The following is a 21,197-nucleotide window of genomic DNA, read 5'->3' on the forward strand; positions in this document are numbered from 1 at the left end:
GTAATATTTTTTCATTTTTGGACAAGAAAAAATTATGAAAAATGCTGGTAGATTCCAAATGATTAAAGGGATCTTCTACAGGTTGGAAGTATAGGTGATGTGGAACAGCAGGTCTACCCAAAAGTATTAAAAATCGAAGTGTCTCATGTCACAGAATTATTTGAAGTGTAGAAGCCATGCTTGGTTAGTCCTCCTTAGCTTCAACACTGAACAATAATAAATAAATGTATTATTCAAACATTATTCTCTCATCTGCAAGGGAAATAGGGCTTATAGCCTAGGTTTACATTCATCTTTATCAAAATCAGGAGAGCTGTAAACAGATGATGAAATTACACGTCATGCCTAAAAGTTTCCACTTGAATATAGAGAAGTTCTCTCAAGCATTCTGTAACAGTAGAACAGAAAGTGATCAAAGTAAACTTAGTTTTATCACTTACATTAGTCTAGTATTTTGAAGATATCATTATTAGGGAGGTATTTTGGTGATTCCACTTATTAAAATTGGAATCTATATTTATTTATGTTATGCTATGTAAGTCTTACTGTTATACCTAGCAATGAGCCTTCAGTTTAATTTCTGCTTTGGTTTCCATCCTGCACCCGGGAGGATGAACTACCAAAGTTCTGAATGTTTTCAGCTGCCTTTGCTGTTATTAAATGTTTTATTTAAAGTTAATGTTCTAAGGCTTTTGTATTGAGGTTTAAGTGCGCTGTAATTAATTCATTGAACACTGTATAAAAAAGATATGTATAACCTATAACAATGGAAGGAATACTTGTAGTTGTGATATGAGATTTGAAATCTTCCTAATCTCACCATTTCTCTCAGATGCGAGTGTGAGATGTAGAGTTCTTTGCTAATGCCCTGCCGGTGGATTGCATACATACACTATGGCACGAGATATGTTTTAAAGTAAATCATCACACGATACATTGTTTATATATCCATAAGTTGGATAAGAATCGGCCAACTATGTTTGTATATATATTGAAAGAGATATCTATGAATGAAGCAATAGTTTAACAGGTTATTTTTTACTTTTCCTTTCTTATTAAAGATCTTAATATGGTTTTGCATCATGATCACTTTATTTCTGACGTGAATTAAAACTGAAAAACATGAAAAGTCTTTTCTGATATACTCTGTGTACAGCTGTTAAGGGATCTTAAGGAAATCCCTTGTGGCTAGTGAAGTACCAGGGTAGCCAGTCTGTAGGCCGAGATGAGAAGGTCATGGCTGGGGTGGAGCAGGAGGAGAAGTGCTGGTGCTCTCCTTCCCATTGTGTCCCTCATCAGGAATTTGCCTATTTGCCCCGTTTGGGGAAACCCCTTTTGTATGAGCTGCTGCTTAGTGAGTGCTTATTACCTGGCAGCAAATAGGTTACCACCAGCGACTGGGGGGGACTTGTTTTGACTTTGAATATCCACAACTGGATGCCCAGGCTGCCACATTTTGAAGTGTGTGATGGGAGTACATGACCTGTTGGCAGCCCTGCTTTTAGTCAGTTTTATTTTGAACAGTTCTTTTTGTTGTTGTTGTTGCTGTTGTTTTAGTTTGAGGAAAAAACAGCACCTTTAAAAGTCAGATATATGCCAAAAGGAATCTGCAGTAGGATTATTAAGGCACACCAAGTCTCTTATTTTATAAAACTAATGAAATGTAGAGCCTTAACTCTCTTCCCAGGATGTTGTTTTGCAATAATTACAAAACAAAAGGATAAACAAAAGCTACTTAGTGTAGATTTTGTGTTTTTTAAAAAAAAAATCTTTAAAAAATAAAAAGTTTCAGTTTTAATTTCAGTGCGTGGTTTGTTCCGAATAAAAGAAGTTCTTTCTTAGTGAAGGATTCCTGTATTTCAAACAGTGTAATAACAAACTCTTTAAATTGGCTTTTTCTTAAGTTCAGTATATTCCAAAGCTTTATAATTCACTGTATATTCTATTGTGTGATTTTCATGCTCCAAATATTCATTAACGCATTTCAGTATATATTGCTGTATTTTATAAAATACTTTTTATAAACTTGCAATTCATTTATGTGCCTGAATGTTGTCTTGCTCATTAGAACATGTTAACAGAGAACTCAGTTTTCATTACTGTGTACTGCCAGAGCAAACTTAAATAGGGCATTGTGGAGTGCTAAGAGCTGCCATGGGAAAATTAGTTTATATATGACAGTAGGAGCTGCATAATATTATTTATATATTTAGAAGTTTTCATCTTGTTTAATTAGATAAAAATACTGTTAAAAGTTATTTTTGATTGCTAATTTGGAAATATTATTAGTCTGCTTTTTTAAAAATAGGCTCCTTCAAATAAGGAATTTATCAGAGTTCATTTTCATCCAGACAAAAAGTATCTGCAGCCCAACTTGTTTGCTTATTAATACAAGATCTTTGTCACACAAAAAAGAAAAATACTTGGTCTTAAAATTTAACATTTCACAAAGAAAGTGCAAACCAGAGGCATCATTTCAGATAGCTCAGCAAATTTTGAAGTTAGATACACGGCATTCACCATTCACCATTTTGTGTCATACGAAACCAACTTTTTATTTAGGGCTATTCTTTCATTTTGCACTTATTTATATGCCATACAACTAGATCTTACAGATTTGCATTAAAACACAGAGCAAGGGAAGCCTGCTAAGCAGCTGCTTGTTGCACTCCCTTTGCTGTGTGCTCTTTGGCATCTGCAAGCAGAGCAGTGGGACCCAGCCCACTCGCAGGCGCTGGAGCGCGCCTCCAAGGGCGTCCAAGTGCTAAATTGTCAGCGTGCTCCCTGGCACGTTCTTGGCCCCAGCAACCTCACGCTTGCCCGATCATTTCCTGCTCGTGCTCCATGACTTAGCACGGAGCAGATGACACAGGGCCAGGAAAGTAATCCTGGGAGTCGTCGGTTTACGATGCATAGTTGACATTGTTTGTAAATGAGAGCAAAGAGATAACAATATTAGGAAAACATTTAGGGAGGTCAGGCAGAATTGCTCTGAAGGAAGATGCTTAGGTACTGGAACAGAAGCCCAGAATATTCAGTATAAGAAAGTCGCAATAGCCTCCTTTTCCCTAAAAGTATTTTCATGTTGTCTAGGTATAATTTAAAGGAATAAATATTTTCATTGTAAATATGTAATAAAGGCAACAACCTGAATTAGGAGGCAGGTATACTAAATTTGTTCATATCCTCTATGTACAAGAAATGAATACATAACAGTTAGTTTTAGATATTTATCCAAAAAATATTACAGTATTCCAAAATCCCATGTTGTCACCATAAGTGCATTATTTTTATTGATTGTTTCATTTATTGTTTTCCTTTCAGTAATATATGGTAACTGATGAGGAAGGGAAAAAAAAAAAAAAGACAGTCAAAAGCTGAGGTGGACTGCTTCAGGCTACTGCTTCCACCATCCATTGCCATCTGGCAGGTAGCAGGATTTGGACGTCAGGATTGATGACCTCCAAAGCAGAGCATACAGCAGGGATTCAGTTGGTTTGTAAAAACAAAATGAGGGAAACCCATAAAGGTTCTCATAAAGAGAAGCAAATGGACAGGGAACATGCTTTGGGGGGTAGGAAAGGAGGCAGCATGGTTGGGCAGGAACTAGACTGAAAAAGGGGCAAAGAACCTCATCCTGCTGATTAACCACATGATTTCAGCAACACAAAATATACTTGTTCTGGATTTTTGAGATCTGTATTGAGATCTGGCCTTGCTGAATGACCGGTAGTTGTTCAGCAGTCCAACATAGTCCTTATTTCTGCCATCCTTACTCCAAGGTGACAGGTTCCAGTGCCCTGCTTGCAAGTCAGCTTTTTACTCCTGGTAAGCTTTTTGCTTCTGTCCCCTAAAATGCAGTTCTCAAAGCTGATCTTGAACATGGTCTATACCATGGGAGATTGACATTTCAGGCTTGAAGAACAGTGCTCCTGTTTTGTGTTGTACATGTTTTTTTTACCACTCTGATATGGCATTGTTGGTTGAGGCTTTTTGTTGTTTTTTACCCAAGCCTTTATTGACTTGAAAAACTGGTGGCTCTCTGGTAGTTCCCTCTCTCACTGCTGTTCAGTTAATTATTTCCACTTCTCAGGGATTTATAACTTCAGGCTTGTTTCTCATCTCAAACATCCTCCAGAATATTTTTAGTCACTCCAAACTTGTCAGCATCTGTATGAACCTTACTTTTAACCTTACTTTTTCCTTCTATCATCATTGTCTTGAACTATTTAATACCTTATGGCAGATTTCTGCCCAGTTCTACTTGATACAGTCTTTCTGTTCAGTAACTAATCTTATTCTCTATCTTATTTCCTACCAGTTTTGTTTTACACTTGTTTTACAGAAATTTCCTCCAAGCCATATTTCTCTGGTTTGTTTATATAAATGGCCTGTATCAAAACCCCAAACTAATGTGCATAATGTATACTCTTATTTCCTTATCCATGGTTTATTATCCTGTTAGATAAGGAAATTAAGACAGTTTGAAAGAAACTGTTCTTGAGAAATCTACAGTGGTCATGAATTAACATTTTTTTGTTCTCTGTGTACAAGAAATAGCTCATGAAGCATAATTGTAACAATTCAGAGAACAAAAAAGGGGCGTATTCTTTATATTTGTTATTTGAAGCAATTGATAATGTTTGTTCTAAGAATAACAGTGCAATAAGCATGGTGGTCGTGATCTTTCAGATTTTACTTACTTCCATTTGCTTCCCTTCTGTTTGCTTGCCAGAGATGACATAGTCCTGCTTTATACACGTCCTTCATCAGGTGCTAGGGAAGATGGCAGACCAGATCTGATTGTCTTCTTTCCTTGCAGTCCCTCTCTCACTTTTGTGACCTTCCAGGAAGCCAATTCAATTTGCTAATCAGGCAGAAAATTATTTCCTGTTTTTTTTGTTGTTGTTGTTGTTGTTTTGTTTGTTTTGTTTTGTTTTTAATTATTATTATTATTTATTTTTCCTTTTGCATGGGTCTGTTGGTCATCAAAATGAGTTGACTGAATCTGTTTCTGAGCATCTATAACTCCATGTCACTGCTTTCTCTTCAGCATCTCACTTGAAAAATCAGAGTTTGCTTCTTGGAGAAATTCTTATTAAGCTATGAATATAGCTGGAAGCTGAAGGTGGTGAAGACATATCAAAAGTTAGGAGAAAGTATAATTAAAGAAAATAAAGAAATATAAAATAAAGAAATATAAAACAAAAATATAAAAGAAAAAAATATAAAATATAAAAGAAATATAAAATAAGGAAGTAAGAAAATAAATTGCTTCAAGCAACTGGATTTACAGGTTTTAAAAGCAGACCGACAGAAGGCACCTATGCCTCCTTATCCAGAACAGAAGAGTGGAGTAGCTTAGAAGTCTTGAAAGCTGTTTTTTCTTTTTTTTCTGAGCTTTTTTCTGATCTCATTTTTTTTCTAGAGTTTTACTCTATTATTTACAAGCAGCTTTCAGAATATGAAGACAATTCCATTGAGTGAAATACAAGCCAATGTCCCATTACAAGATGCTTCATTGTGGAAGAGAATATCCTTCATGAACACAGGTTTAGCCTAGATGCAGCCTTCAGCATTGACTGCTGAGGCTGTATTTGGTGAATCCTCTGCTAAACCCTGTCAGACTAGAATTGTTTTGCTTCTGTCTTCATCCACATTTAAGGTTTATGGATGGAGGCTGGTCACAGTGGTCCCCAAAGACTTGTGCTTAGTTCAGTTTTTCTTATGAAAAAATACATCATTTTTGTTTGTTTGCTTTGCTCTTAATAACATGATTTTTTTTTCTTTATTCTACAGAGATCTAAGATTTAATAGGATTAAAGAAATCCAGCCTGGAGAATTTAGACGGCTTAAAAACTTGAACACACTGTAAGTTATTTTTCAACCCTAAGGCCCTTTTCCCTTTTGATTTAATATGGTTAACTTGATACTGTGCCAAATTTACTCACATTTCACAGGTAAGTACTCTAACAAATTTCAGTTCTAGTATTTACACAGGTGAGGGAAATAGGGTTTAAGTCCAAAGTATTTGAAAGCAAAACCAGGTATATGTCTGTTAAAATAAAAAAGGAAAGTATTTGCATCCTTACATTTTATTAACATTAAAACATTCTTTAATTGCAGATACAAAAAAAAATACACAACTTTACTATATCATTGTTTCTAAATTGTGATAAATATTTTAGTTGTAATATCACATGATTTAATATGTAGTCACAACAAAACTGTTGTGTTACACATTACACAACTGTTACACATTTTTTCGTACTGTTCTTGTATGCTAAAATAAATTTTTCTTTATTTTTTTTTGTAGGCTTCTAAACAACAATCAAATTAAAAGAATACCTAGTGGGGCATTTGGAGACCTTGAAAATCTGAAATATCTGTAAGTTAAATGAATGTCACTTTTTTATATCAATACATAACTGAACTTCTTCATTGGGAAGCATTTTAATCTGATATTGAGTTTTAATCTGATTTATCCTCTGAGGTGATAAACTGCTTTGAAAATTAGTGAAATTAATTTATGGGGCAGGGACAACTGTGAACCTGTTTCTGTAAGTAGGTGATTTGAAATTTGCTAGACTTCAGCATCTGTTTGTATGCAGTAGATTTTGAAAGGCTTACTAGTTGCTGTTAACTATATGTAACTTAGAAATAAGAGAAAAGTCAAACAAAATGAAAAACTACCTATATGATTGACCATGAGGTTTATGTCTTCAGGCAACCTGTTTATTTTGAGAATAAAATGTTAAATAAATAAATGTTTTTAACAGACATATCAAGTGTATTAATTATCCAAATAAGCAAAGAGCATCACAGATTGTTATTTTTATGTGTAAAAAGACTAAAGTTGAATAATAACTTGTCATGGATTTTCAGCTGTAGTCTCTGGAGTCTTCCTTATGTAGTGTCACATAGAAAAGTCTCACTCCATTTTCTTGGCATATTGATCGTTGTTAAAGTTCTGTACAGAAAAAAATGGTGACTTCGAGATTTCAGTGTTTCAGAAACAATTCAGATATTTAATTGTCCGTATAGTTTTTAAGAATGCAGCCTGAATGTACCTGTAAGGGGGTGTAAGAAGCAAGGAAAATAAAAATCACATAAATTTATGCAGGTATATTTCTTGGCTTCCAAAGCTGTTTGAACACATTTCCGGGTCTTATTTTTATATGTGTTGTCTTGCAGTAATAAAGCTGTGTATTCTCCATAAAAATGGAGGAAAGAGAATATTGAACAGAGCATCCCTAATAAATTATTAAAGTCTATGATGATCTGTTATTTTTACAAGACATGTTTGTGTGGTCAATCTGGTGCTTTGTAACTTGAGATACAAACTATTTAGTAGTGGAGTACTTAAAGTCTCCTAATTCAGGATGTCTAGGTTTCTTTCCATAGCCAGCAGCTATGCAGAAATAGCTGTTCTAATTATTAGAATAATCTGTTCAAATTAGTTCATTATTTTCACATGCTTGTTTTTGCAAAGCTGTAGTAAATCTGAGATAAAACTGAACTATGCTCTCCATTCAGTTTAGTAAAAGACTGAAAAGAGGTAACTGAATTATAATATGCTTGTTTTCATATACTTATAATACTGTGTATTAAATGATACCTATATTGCTCAGTGGAAGATTTTTTTCTTTTCTTCTTCCCTGTAAAATTTGAAAACAAAGTTAAATGTGGTAGTTCACTGAATTACAGTGAGCTCTTCTTTAAAAATATTGCCTATTTTTTTAAAATGGACTTTAAGAGGGTGTTTTTGCCTATTTTGATGGCTGTGAAATTTTGTTCAGCAGGACTGTACGACTGTAGCATTATAAAAGTGCTGGTACTGGACAGATATCAGCACAGAAGGCTCAAATGTACCAAATGAATACAGTTAAGCTGTGAAAAGTTCAGTTGAGTAAGCACATGCTAAGTGTATTCTATGGAACAAAGGAAACAAAACAGACTTTTTCCCAATAGAATCAACTGAAGTAGAAATTAGGGGGAGAGACTATATTATTCCCACAAAGTTATAAGATTGTTTGGAATCTAATATTATGTAGCCAAATCATCCAGAATAATTGTGGGTTTGGGTAGCGTGATCCTATGGATATTTGTATTCTTCTATTTAATAAAATGAGATTATTAGCCCACGGTGTTACATGTGTCCTTATGAGAACTGAAGTACTGGGTGGCAGATGGTTTTGAAAATTTAGGCTTCACAGGCTCTAGAAAGTCTGTAATTTCTCAAAGGCTTTGATTTAGTGAAATATATTTATTAACACTTACATACATTTATATAAGTATGTAGAAAATAGTTGCAAGTATATACTGCTATATAAAATATGCAAGTATAAAACATAATACAGCATATATAATAAAAATTTAAAAGGCCAATCTATGAGAGACGTCAGGGCCCATTCCTGTGTATTTACTGCAGATCAGTTTTAGCTTTCAGACAAAACTTTTACAAGGAAATCTCAAACAAGCCTCAGAATTGTCAAATGCTTTTTTGTACTATTCATTTCTGAAACTGAGCTTATAGCTTTATGAGGTGTGCCTATTTTCAGAATTATCTGTCTGGAGAAAAAATTGTAAAAGTTGGTCCTTAAATTATAAAAACAAAACTATTCACATACGATTTTGGATGCTTATTTTTTTTAGGATTATTTGCTTTCTTTTTCTTGATGTAATTGAAATTTTTACAGTTATGTAAACATGTTCTGAAGTTCTATAAACATAATTTTTTTCATGATCTTGCTGTGCTGTTTGTGGTAATAACTTGTCTGAATCCATATACCAAAAGTTGGAAAGTAATATATGTCATTATCCTTGCTTTGCTATGAAACCAAGAGGTTTCTTTCTGCCTTTCTGCCTTTCTTTCTTATTTCATGTACCTTAGTACTGGCAATCTGGTTCTTTAGAAAGGATGAAAAAAGCATTAGTAGCTTGGACCTCATCCATAATGTAGTTTCTTTCTGCACTTTAGTAATTCTGTATAATGTTTTCGTTCCCCCTTCTGCAAAGGATAATGTAAACACTACTGTATAAAATAAACCTCTAAAAAGTTGTATTAATATGAGCAAAAAAAATGGTAACGTTTGTAATTTGTTGCTGCTGCATATACAAGCATGTTGTTGCATGATGTATATGATACACTGAATATATTTAATTGACTTCCCGTGACTTATTCAGTTTACTGAACAACTTTATGCTTATTCAGTTAACTGAGTTAGTTATTATTGAAAGAGGAGAAAGAAAAACTACCCAGCCTTTTAATATAGCTGTAGGCAGGTTTGTGGAAACTGTGTAAGATCCTTCATGATCCTGAAAGTCAACAGTTTATTCTCCAAGACAGAGGACAATCGGGAATTGAAGGAATATGCTTTTGACGTCTAAGATGTTAGATCTGTGATCAGTAGTGGGAAGAGTGAGGTTAAGACAAAAAAAGAAAGGATTTGGGGAGGAGAAATGGAAAAATGTAAAATATAGGTTAGCAATTGCAAAGAGCTTTTCACGTAAAGAGAATGTATTTTACTGAGCAGTAAACTAGAAGCTAGTGTGAAGGAAGCGATAGAAATCATAGAATCATAGAAGGGTTTGGGTTGGAAAGGACCTTAAAGATCACCTGGTTCCAACCCTCTGCTATGGGCACAGACACATTCCACTAGACCAGGCTGCTCAAAGCCCTATCCAACCGGGCCTTGAACACTTCCAGGGATGGGGCATCCACAGCCCCTCTGGGCAACCTGCTCCAGTGACTCACCACCCTCACAGTAAAGGATTTCTTCCTAAATATCTAACCTAAAACTACCCTCTTTTAGTTTAGAGCCATTACCCCTTGTCCTATCACTATGATCCCTGAAAAAGAGCCCCTCCCCAGCTTTCCTGTAGGCCTCGTTTAGGTACTGGAAGGCCACTATAAGGTCTCCCCCAAGCCTTCCCTTCTTTGGGCTGAACAACCCCAACTCCCTCAGCCCCTCTTCATAGGAGAGGTGCTCCAGCTCTGTAGTCATCTTTGTGGCCCTCCTCTGGACTCCTTCCAATACTTCCTTGTCCTTCTCGTGCTGGAGGCCCCAGAGCTGGGTGCAGGACTCCAAGTGAGGTATCACAAGAGCACAGTGTATGGGGGGGATCACCTCCCTTGCTGTGCTGGCCAGGCTTCTTTTGATGCAGCCCAGGATACACTTGGCTTTCTGGGCTGCAAGCACACATTGCTGGCTCATGTTGAGCTTCTCATCAATCAACATCCCCAGGTCCTTCTCATCAGGGCTGTTCTTAATCCATTCTCAAGTTGTATTTGTGCTTGGGATTGCCCCAATCCAGATGCAGGACCTTGCACTTGGCTTTGTTGAACCTCATGAAGTTTGCACAGACCCACCTCTCAAGCCTGGCCAGGTCTCTCTGGATGGCATCCCTTCCCTCCAGGATGTCGACAGTTTGGTGTCGTCAGTAAACTTGCTGAGGGTGCACTCAATTTCACTGTCCATGTCACTGACAAATATGTTAAACAGCGTCTGTCCCAGCACTAACCCGTGAGGAACACCACTCCTCACTGATCTCCACCTGGACACTAAGCTGTTGACCACAACTCTTTGACTTGACCATCCAGCCAATTCCTTACCCACATAGTGGTCCATCCGTCAAGTCCATGTCTCTCCAATTTAGAGATAAGGATATCATGGGGGACAGTTTCAAAAATAAAAATGGAGAATAAAAACTATTTTGGCAACACTGTTGTGGCATGTTCATTTAATAAAAAATGGAAAGGTCAGAAATCAGACATGACGAAGTGACACTACGCAAATAGTAAATGGGAATCGAGACTGTATGGAACACATCAGTTTTGGAAATACCAAGAGGGAACATGCAGCAAGATTTGTTTTGCATTTGGTGAATGAAGCAACAGTGCAAAACAGAAGATACATTGTAGGTTTGTCAAACTGCAGATTCGCTTACCTCACCCTTCCCAAAATCACATTACATCACATGTACTTCTGTGCCTTCTGCCATTTTTGCTGTCACGGTCATGTACTTTTTCTGTTCAACTAAATGAAAGTGTGGTTATCATATGTCACAGGACATACATACTTTTTTTTTTGTAGTTTTGGGGTTGCTGAGGTTTCTCTGTGGTTGAGGGACATGCTGGACTGAGGTCAGTTGACTGTCCTGCATTTGAGGGTTTTCTGATCAACATGGAAAAAAATTGTAGTTTAAAGCTGAATCCTGAATAAAGTCCCACCACTAGGGCTTGGTAAGAGCTCCAAATGTGGACAAAAAAGTTCCCGACAGTATGGTGGTAAATGTCTGAAAAACTGCAAAGTCATTATTCCAGTCTTTCACTAACTGACCTTTGTTCTTCACTCTGCCTTACTTGGTCTCCAGAAAAAATAAATAAAAATTGCAGCAGTGATTCTAATAAAACTTTGTGTTTTTTTTTTTTTTTTTGGGGGAGGGATCAGATTCATTCTATTTCTTGAATAAAATTTGTCAAATGCAAATGCAAAATGCAAATGTCAAGATGCCTTTAGATGTCAAGGCATCTAAAATCAGTCTGGTTCCTGTTTCTGATCAGAAGTTTAGGACTCAGAGGAATAAGGAATTTCCAAACTGCTAGACAGGGTGTATTAAGAATGGTAAATAGCACTTTGGCTGTTCAGTCATTGAAATTTTCTAAGGAGTGAGAAGAAATGGTGTATTTAAAATACTCACTGAAGAAAAAGGTAGGAATTTAATATTGTATAGACAGGAAAATTAAAGAGATACAAAATCATAATGACTATGCAATATTACTGACCCTTAAATGAGTTCGTAAATCTCACAGTAATCTAAACACACATTTGAATGAAAGGGTATGAAAGATTTTTTTTGGTTTTGTTTTTCTGTTTTTTTTTTTTTTCCAGATAGAATAAAAACTAATCCCACATCCAAAATAAGTCTGATATACTTATTCTCTTTCTTTTCAAATGATTTTCTAATTTTTATAGGCATTTCAGTTGATGGTATTATTTTTTCTGGTTTAATTTGTTCTGACTTTTGGACATTTTTAAAACCTCACAATTTTTTTGCTTGATAGTTATTCTGTCATTGAGAAGCTGTACTTTTTTTGTTCAGATGCATGTCTATGGTAATTGAGAACTCTTGAACTCTTGAGGACTATTGATTTATTATTGTGTTCAGATCTTGTCAAGTGGAAAACTTTAGACTCAAGAGAAAGACACTATATTGTCCCCCAAAGTTGTCTTGAGGTACCATCAGATGCCTACAACTTTATTTCTTGTTAAGGCCTGTTGTAAAGTGTTGGCCTTCAAGTCAGTGTAAAAGTGCCACCGGCTCCAGCAGGGCAAGTATTTTATCTGTTGCTTTAATCATAGAATAACTTGGGTTGGAAGGGACCTTAAAGATCATCTAGTTCCAAAGACGTTTGCAGTGTTTCCAATAAGTAACCAAAAGCTTTAACAATAGAAAAGCCAAACACACTACTAATAAAGCTAATAAAGCCATTTGTGGTACCAAGTCTCATCATCTCTTTTTCATAGACATCCATGCCTAATTAACTGAATTTCAAACCATTTGTCAAATAATTGTGAGAAAGTTCTTACTGAGAACCTGTTCCTAACCTAACACAAAAAGAGAGTGGCAGAAACTCCCCATGCAGAAAATGCAGTTATCAGCTAAACTGTGTGATTTTTCTCAAACACACTTTCGCTAAACCGTCTGTCCTTAATGTTAAAAGCTTAATGAACATCAGCACATACACTGATCCATCCAGAACCAGCGGACTTTTTCTGTGGAAAAATTATGGACATCATTTGTGAACATACTGGTACTCTGCATATGTTTATTCTGTTTATATTATCAATGACGACCTAAAGTCCATCTTTTATAAGTGATAAAATAAATATGCAATCCTGTTTTATTGATGCAATAGCAATCTTCTGACTTGTACTTTTTTTCTTTTGTAATTATTCAAAAGGTGACACAGATGGAGTTATCGAAATTCTCACTGTTCTCTAAATCGAGTCAAAAGACAAATTCCAACATAATATGAATATTTGTACCAGTACTCAGATGAAATGTTTTAAAGAAAACAAGAGGCCAGTGGCATCCCTGGTGTGTTCTGGAAAAGGCAGCCTGATGCAATTCTGCCCCATTAAATTTAATTTATTTTGACTTTTGGCAAGCCTATCAAGAAACTGAGGGGCAAAGAAGCAGTGAGTAATAACAGTGAGAACTGGGAAGCCAAAGACCATCTGGGTGACAGCCTACAAGGCCCCAGACTTTTGTTTTTCCTGGCAAACATTTGGGATGAATTCTCAAGGACAAAGTATTTTTATGTGTATGTGTTTAGTTTTTGTTTTGTATTTTTTTTCCTAATATGTAGTGGAAAAACTGTCTTCATGTGTCAACTTAATTCTTCTTTCCACCTTCATGTAGCTCTTGTTTGTGTACTAATATTACTGATTGTTTCTTGTTTCAGCTATTTGTACAAGAATGAAATCCAGTCAATTGACAGGCAAGCATTTAAAGGACTTGCCTCTCTAGAACAACTGTAAGTGCCTTTTCTCTTCTGTGCTGTCATCTCCATGGTTCCCCTGCAGAGGAAAAGTGCACGTTCTGATCCGTACATCCTGCCTGCATGCTTTGCATGTCTGCCCTCAATGGGTTGTTAGTCAGAGAGCCCCGTAATCATCTGCATGTGGAAAAACAAAATTGATCTCTGTGTCAAATTCCTCATTTCTGTGTTTGTCTTTTATTTATTTTTTATTTATTTATTTATTTATTTATTGCATTCCCTGTGTCCCTATATGTTAAGAAATAGCTTTGACAAAGAAACAGCACAATTGTGGAAAAAGTTGAAATCTAATGTGTATTGCTTAGAGAAAGATTTTGATTTCATTTCTGTAGGTTTTATAATATTGCAATTCCTTTGACTACAGCAGTTACTTTGTTTTTTAGTCTAACTAAAGCTGAATTGGTTTATCGAAGTTTATCTCAGTATCGTTATATTTTATAAACAATAAGAGATTTTAAAATTAAGACCTTGCTATTATTGATACACGTTAATGATTGCCATATACAGATGTTTAAAAAGTAAGAAAGTTTATTGTTTGTAATGCAGTTGTTGCAGTAATCTTTGTCTTCTAGAAAGATTGATTAGTCTTACACTTTTTCCTCTATAATAACTGAAGATGAATCTTTGCTGAAAATGAAAATGCAGTCAGTAGCACGACAAAAACTGACTGTATCGGTTCTGTTAGGTTTAACTATGTTTTGTTTTATAAACAGAAAATATTAGTATGCATGATGGTAATGTTTAGGAAAACAGAAGGAGACAGAAATGCATCACTATTTCAGAACCTGACTGCCAAATAACAATTCTAGATGAGTCTTGTAGCACATGAATTTTGGGGGCTGAAAATCTCTTCTACTACGGTATGAACCAGTTTCCTTCTTAGTGTAAACCTCTAGTAGACATTAGTGGATATAGTGTGTAAAATGATACTTCAGATGGTGTACAAATCATGGAAGCTCATTTTAGAAGGCAGTAAATGCCTTTTGAAGGAAGAGCATCTGCACAAAACAAAAATGATGATTATAAAACATATATAAATGTCATTTGTTCCCTTAACACCTTTCTCTTCCTCTTCCTCCTGCTCTAGAAATGATTGCTACAGCATATTGACAGCAACTGGTAGGGCTTAGTTGCATGTTAATAGCAATTCTTGTTTTCTGTGTAGAATTTTAAGCACTGAGGTATATTTATTGAATCACTAATTCTTCAATGTTGCTCTGTATAAAATCAAATTTTAAACAAAGTTAGAGTCTCGTAAATAGGTCCCGGCTGTACAAGATCTGTTTTATCACATTATCTTTGGAGAGATACTGTGTTCACAAGACCAAACAACACCTTCCCAAATTCTCCAACTTCACCTTGGGACTGTGTCAGTTGTTCAGCATGACATTTCCAAGTTGCAGGCTACTGTGACCTGCACAAAAAATGTCAAAAGACATTTTGCAACCTGCATGCATTGGCTCAGCCAAACGCTCTTTTCCTTCCTTGCTCAGCAGAGTTCTCAGAGGAGAGGCTGTGGCTCCACACCTCAGGAGAACACACTTGTTTCACAGTAATTTCCTGTGCTCCAATGAAACAGAATGAAACTGATCATTGATTTTTTTTAATTAAACTGCACAGTAAGCACTTTTTTATTATTATATATATATACATTTTTCATTCTTCAGTAGTAATACTGGAGAGAAACTGTATGTACAGTTTGATTTAAGAGGACTGTTGCATGTATAAGGGAAGAAAAAGAAAAGCAGCCGCAAATACTGCTGCTGGCAGTATCCCACTAAAACCTCCACGACAGAATTCTTTGCTGCTGATGTAGGAGAAATGTCTTTTTCCTCGGAAATTTCTGCCAGGATAATAAGATCTTTGAATCAGACTTTGAAATTCACTTGTGGTAGAATAAATTCTGAGAACACTTGGCATTTTTTTAGGTGCTTGAACACACTGAGAACTTGAGCCATACATATTTCGTCACCTAACTCTTCAGCCATTGCAGAGTGTGAAGGGAGAAAGACATCTGTTTAAAAGTGATTACTTAGGACAAGTTTAGACCCCTCTGAACCTGCAGGATATATGTTTGGGTCTGGAAAATATGACACAAACTTGCAGGAAATCTGCATTTTTTGGAGCAGCAGCTTGAAGTCAGCCAGGGTGCCTGAAAGGAAATCAAAGCTGCCTCTCTATGCCTACACCACTAGTGCATGGACCTCTAGTGCATAGACCACTGATTCCCACCTGAAACATCACAAATACGTGGCTTGGGAGGTCACAAGTTTTCGGTATTGGATTGCAAATTTGAGCTCTAAGTTCAGTCTGTTCCCAGATGCATGTACTTGTTTGTTGGCTTTGCTGCTATATTTTCAATTCTCATTTAAGAGATTTTCATGGGACAACATGCTTTCTCTGCAGTCCTCACCTAGTGGGAGTCCCAGATACTCACAGAATTATTTAAACGTTTATTCTTAGTGGAATACTAATTTCTCATTTTCTTTTAACTTTCACGTTAACATACTATTTTTGTTCTTTGTAAGCTGTTGCTAGAGTTATGCTGCAGATTGTATTCATATATACATATCTTTGGGGAAATTAACATATAAAAATGTTATCTTACATGCCGTGATGCAGCTTCTTCTATTTATTTTATGTATTTCCTTCAATTCAATTTTCAGTAGCTTTCAAAAGCTGCTATGATTCTTTTAAAGTTTTATATTACAAAGAGTTCCTGCTTGTTGCATAAACCTGAGGTTTTATGTAGATTTAACACAGTGGAGCCTGATTAAAGTCTTGATGTACTGCTAAAATGCCTATGGTAGGGAAAATGAGACAATAAAATAAAATAAAAAATAAATAAATAAAATAAAATAAAATAAAATAAAATAAAATAAAATAAAATAAAATAAATAATTTGAGAGAAGGTATGTGAAGTACAGTAACTCTATTATTCTACAGTAATATCAGCTGGGGTCAAGCATTGTAAATGGCTGGAATCTTGCCTTATTTTGAAAGTCTTTAAGTAACAGATTCAATAATCTCCTTAAGCATCCTGTTTGAGTACTTTATACCATTATTGTAATGTCTAATGTGAATCTCTGTCCTTGTAGTTTAAGCTGTTAATTCTTGTCATATGCCTGAGCAGGGCAGGAAAATCTGTTTGTTCGTTCTCTTTCAAATAAACAAAATGGCAAAAAAAAAAAAACTTTAAATATTTAGAACATAATTGATATGTTACTAATGAATTTTAAGTACTTTCCAAAGAAGTGGCGATACTATTGGAAATGAACAGTTGGCATATATGATAAAAGTAATCCTCTACAATAATATTATGAAGGAAGGTAGGATCTGAAATTTACTCCTATGGGAGAAAAGAAATGCTACTGGTATTGAATTTTAATGTACTGTTCATCCTCCAAGGTTAATGATAACAAAGAAAAAAATCTGTGCTGTGCTTACTTGATCAAATCTTTATCTTCCTCTAGGTGTTTCTTTTATTTATTTTTTCTTTAAATATTTCCTTTCCTTCTGTTTCCTACTTGATAACAAATTCAGAATCAAAAAAAAAAAAGGGGGAAGACAAAAATCTTTAGTCGTGCATGCTTTTTCTTTTAATTTGCAGTATGAAAGTATTTTAATACCAAATTCATTCCATCATACTGCTTTTTTTCAAGTGCTTGTTATACTCTGAGCATAAAAGATGTCTCTAAAGACGTGACAGTGTGAGATTATTTCTTGAATATGATTACCTCTTGGATGAATTTCCAGTCCAAGAAATTCTCATATTAATTAAAAAACAAAATCCATTGGAAAAAAAAAAAAGTGTTACTGTGGTTCGTACAAGAAAAGAATGTAAGTAAACTAAATGATAAAATGTGAGTTAAGAGTAGGTCATACAGACAGGAATTTTTTATTCTTTTTATATTGTACTTATAATGCATGACCTATAATGCAGTCTAGTTTCTGCGTCTATTTTTTTGCAGTTACAGTTGTTGCTAATTGTTGTCTACATATTTAACACCTTATTCTGTTCATAAATAGCCTGAGACCTCAAAAAAGGCTGAGACCTTTAAAAACCTGCAAAGCCCTGCTTAACTAGTCATATAAGCAGTTCAGAGCATTCCCTAGTTGGGCTTCATTATTTGATTTTTGTGCTACTGCAGTCAGCATGGTTTCTGATGAGGTAAAGTTGACAGTTACAATGTGCTCCAGTGCCTGGATTACTGCAGTTGTATCTGCGATGATCTGAGGGTATAAACAAGGCAAGGTTTGTAACAGAGGTATTGTTTTAATTAAACTGATTAATTTGGTTGGAAAAATGAGTTTTCAGGCACAAAAGCTATCCTTTACATCTTTACTTACTGTCAGCTGGAATACTGAACAGCAGTTAGGAGGTGTTGCTTTGGGTTTAATTAAATATATGTCACTTAAACAATCTGAGAGAGGTGCCTTCTCTTTTTCTGTCTTTGCTAATATGGCTTCTGATTTGTGGACCTGGGGAAGGTACTGCGTGCTTCAGTGTGCCTGTTTTCCCCAACTTTATTTGTTCTAGTAAGAGGTATTACTCATGCATACAAATCTCGCCTTGTTAGTGCCAAATAAATGCAAGAGATACATGAATGATAAAAATGCAAAGACAATTAACTATGTTAAAACAAGAAAAAAAAAATCCCTGCTTGCTGTACAGGAAGAAATGGTGCCTGGATTTCTTTTAATCCAAAAGTAAAGCTGCTTTAGGAGAAGTCACAACTCCTGCTGCTGCCTAGCTGTGAGCTGCTGGTGCGGTGGAGGTGGGAGAGCGGTGCCTTGAGGCTTAGACACTGTCCCTGTCCCGCCAGCCATTCCGCAGGACTAGACCTAGATGGGGTCGCTCTTCTCTCCACTGCTGATTTGAATGAAACTTGCAGGAGGTAGCTGCCTTTGAGATGTCTGTCTTTTTAATTTAGATGAAGCTGGCCAGTATTTTCAAAACGGAGCTGAAGACTGGCAGGAACAGCATGATTACACATTTCTTGCTTCCTTATGCAAGCAGGATCAAAATCTGTTCTCACAATGATCTGTGGCCACATGTTGCACTGGCAGTAAGCAGGCTTGATGCTCCAATGTGCCCGATCACATCCGTGCCACTTAATTGGCTTTTTTATTTATTTTTCCTGCGGTCCCCATTCACTGCTGCCTGGCATCACTCGCTGGCTTGTGCTCTGGCCATGCTGCTGGCGGGGAGCTGGGAGGCTGCCAGGCACGTGCCTGGCATCAGCGCCCCACACGCTTTCCAGCGCGTGCCGGAATGAGAGCATCCACGGCCATCTCCTCTGGGCCCCACACTGTGCTCTCCACGGCAGCCATGTGGCTCAGGTCAGGGAGCAGAGCAGTGCAGGGGAGCTCCCGTGGCCGCCTTCTTCCTACTTTTTTTGTGCTGTGGGATTGTTTATTTATTTATTTTTCAGAAGATTTGGTGGTCTGAGATTTTCTCTCTGTTTTGAAATGATGGGCTTTATCGTTCTTCAGCCTGTGGTGATTTCTACATATACGATCTCTCCAGATGTTCCCAAATTTGTCAGAGGTAGCAGTCAGACAGGAAACTTTAAGAGGATACATTTGGATATAATAAGGATCTGAAGTCTATAAATCATTTTCACATTTCCATCAATTCCTTTTTTTTCTCTCCTCTGCAAAGCTGTGCGGTACCTACACAGCTCAGTCCTCACAGCCAGGACTGGTATGAGCCTGCCTTTGAAGTCCTTATGAATAGCCTATTTCCACACCAGTTGCAGATTAATAATCTGGTTGATTACCCCGTTCCATTAAACTCTTTCAATGTTACGGGATTAATAGTTGTATGTATTTATTGCTGTATAATATTAAGAGCTTACATGAGCATCAACAGAGCATCAACCAGAGCACAGCTGTGGTGGTGAATTGTACACTAGTTGCAGGGATCAGTCTAGGACTGACTCAGGTTTTATGCTGTGAATTTTTTTGTCTTTTGAGCTGTTGAGAGACCTAGTAGCTTTAAATGCCAGGATTCATAGCATTCTCAGCATCTTGAAATTTTCAATTTATTCTTTATTATTGAAATATTCAATTTATACGTTACTCTACTGGAAACTATAAATATCTTTAAAACAATATGTAACATTTCCCTATTAAAATACTATTTTTCTTTTTTTTTTTTTCATATATGCAAGGATGCATAGTCATGAAAACCAGACTTTGCAAGAGTGCTCAAAGTAGTATCTCCAAAATCTCCGAAGTAAAGGTCATCAGACAGTTTTTTTGCAAGTATATATGCACACACACATGATATATAGCAGTGTGAAATCTTTCTTGCTTGTCACTTCCTGTATTTTTCATATTCTAGTGCAGAGTTCAGATGATATCAAAAGAAGGTTAAGCCACTGCATCATGGTCATCATTTAGATGTGTAAAACATGTAAACAGTAGCTAAATGCTTTATAATATTTTACCTTCATTAAGGAAACTGTTTCAGCGTTTTTCTTTTTATTTGACATATTTTCAGGTATCTGCACTTTAATCAAATAGAAACGTTGGAACCTGAGTCCTTTACCCATCTTCCAAAACTTGAAAGGCTGTAAGTTTGTTTATCTTGGGGTAAGATGCAGAAGAGTCAGCTTGCTTCTTTGTTTGAATAAAATCAAATGTTCAAAATCAGAAAATAATGTTCTTATCATCCTGTAAATTATTTCTAGGCTAAAAATTTTAACTGCTAAGTAACTTTTGCCAAGAATATCTTTTTGGGCTTACCTTAGCAGAATGACTTTTTTTTTTTTGAGTTGCTCATTTGAATGCTTTTGAACTCCATTTTAGTTTTTTAGTTGTTTTATCATTCTATGGCTTCTTTTCTCCCATAAGGGATCAACAAATATACATTAGAAATTAGGTAAAAATTAATAGTCAGTGAATTACTGGGAAAGGTTTTAAAAAAATTGTAAAATTATTTTCTGTGAAATAACTTTAAGAATAATATAAATGAAATGTGTACAAGTCAAAATCTGAATTATTACATGCATATTTCTGTGTTTTTTAACAGATTTTTGCATAACAACAGAATAGCTCATTTGATTCCTGGAACATTTAGTCACTTAGAATCTATGAAGAGACTGTAAGTAAATTGAACTATTATCAAACTAAAGAAAGTTTAAATAATCTAGTTATACTGTATCTCATCTTGCAAAGTTTATCTTTCTTGACAAGGCTTTTCATTGTGAAAGTGTTTTAAATATTAAATCATTGTTCCTAAACTGTGCTGCAGTTGTTTACTTAAATAGAGTGAGGCCATTGCTTCATATCCTACCATCTTTAGTGACTAATTCCTTTTGTTTGTTTCCTGTCTTCAAATTATTTGTAGACGTATGGTCTTGTTCACTATCAGAACTTTGTTATGTAGACTAAATAATATACAAAACAGCTCCTTCCTTTTTACCCTCTTGTCTATGTCTTACTAGTTGATCCTTGTATCAACTATCCTTTAGTATCTGATTATTTGGATATTTTCTTTTGATTGCTTTTTAAATATATTATATTATATTATACATTATATTATATAACATAATATTTATGTTTATATATTTATACAGTACAAATATATAATATGTATTTATATGTGTATTTATAATATATA

General features: G+C 35.5%; 1 protein-coding gene across 2 annotated transcripts in view; it reads left to right on the top strand.

The window, feature by feature from the left end:
• The window catches only part of PXDN (peroxidasin), an 80,707-nt gene that overhangs the window by 19,891 nt on the left and 39,619 nt on the right, over positions 1-21,197 (top strand). The window contains exons 2-6 of one of the 2 annotated variants that reach the window (XM_083829896.1): positions 5,800-5,871; positions 6,317-6,388; positions 13,472-13,543; positions 20,076-20,147; positions 20,607-20,678. In XM_083829896.1, the coding sequence (XP_083686022.1) occupies positions 5,800-5,871; positions 6,317-6,388; positions 13,472-13,543; positions 20,076-20,147; positions 20,607-20,678 (360 nt within the window). The remainder of the gene's footprint in view (positions 1-5,799; positions 5,872-6,316; positions 6,389-13,471; positions 13,544-20,075; positions 20,148-20,606; positions 20,679-21,197) is intronic. The other variant, XM_083829897.1, reaches the window with a different exon arrangement.

This window comes from Anser anser (genome assembly GCF_964211835.1).
Source record: "Anser anser genome assembly, chromosome: 3".
Taxonomy (NCBI): Eukaryota; Metazoa; Chordata; class Aves; order Anseriformes; family Anatidae; genus Anser; species Anser anser.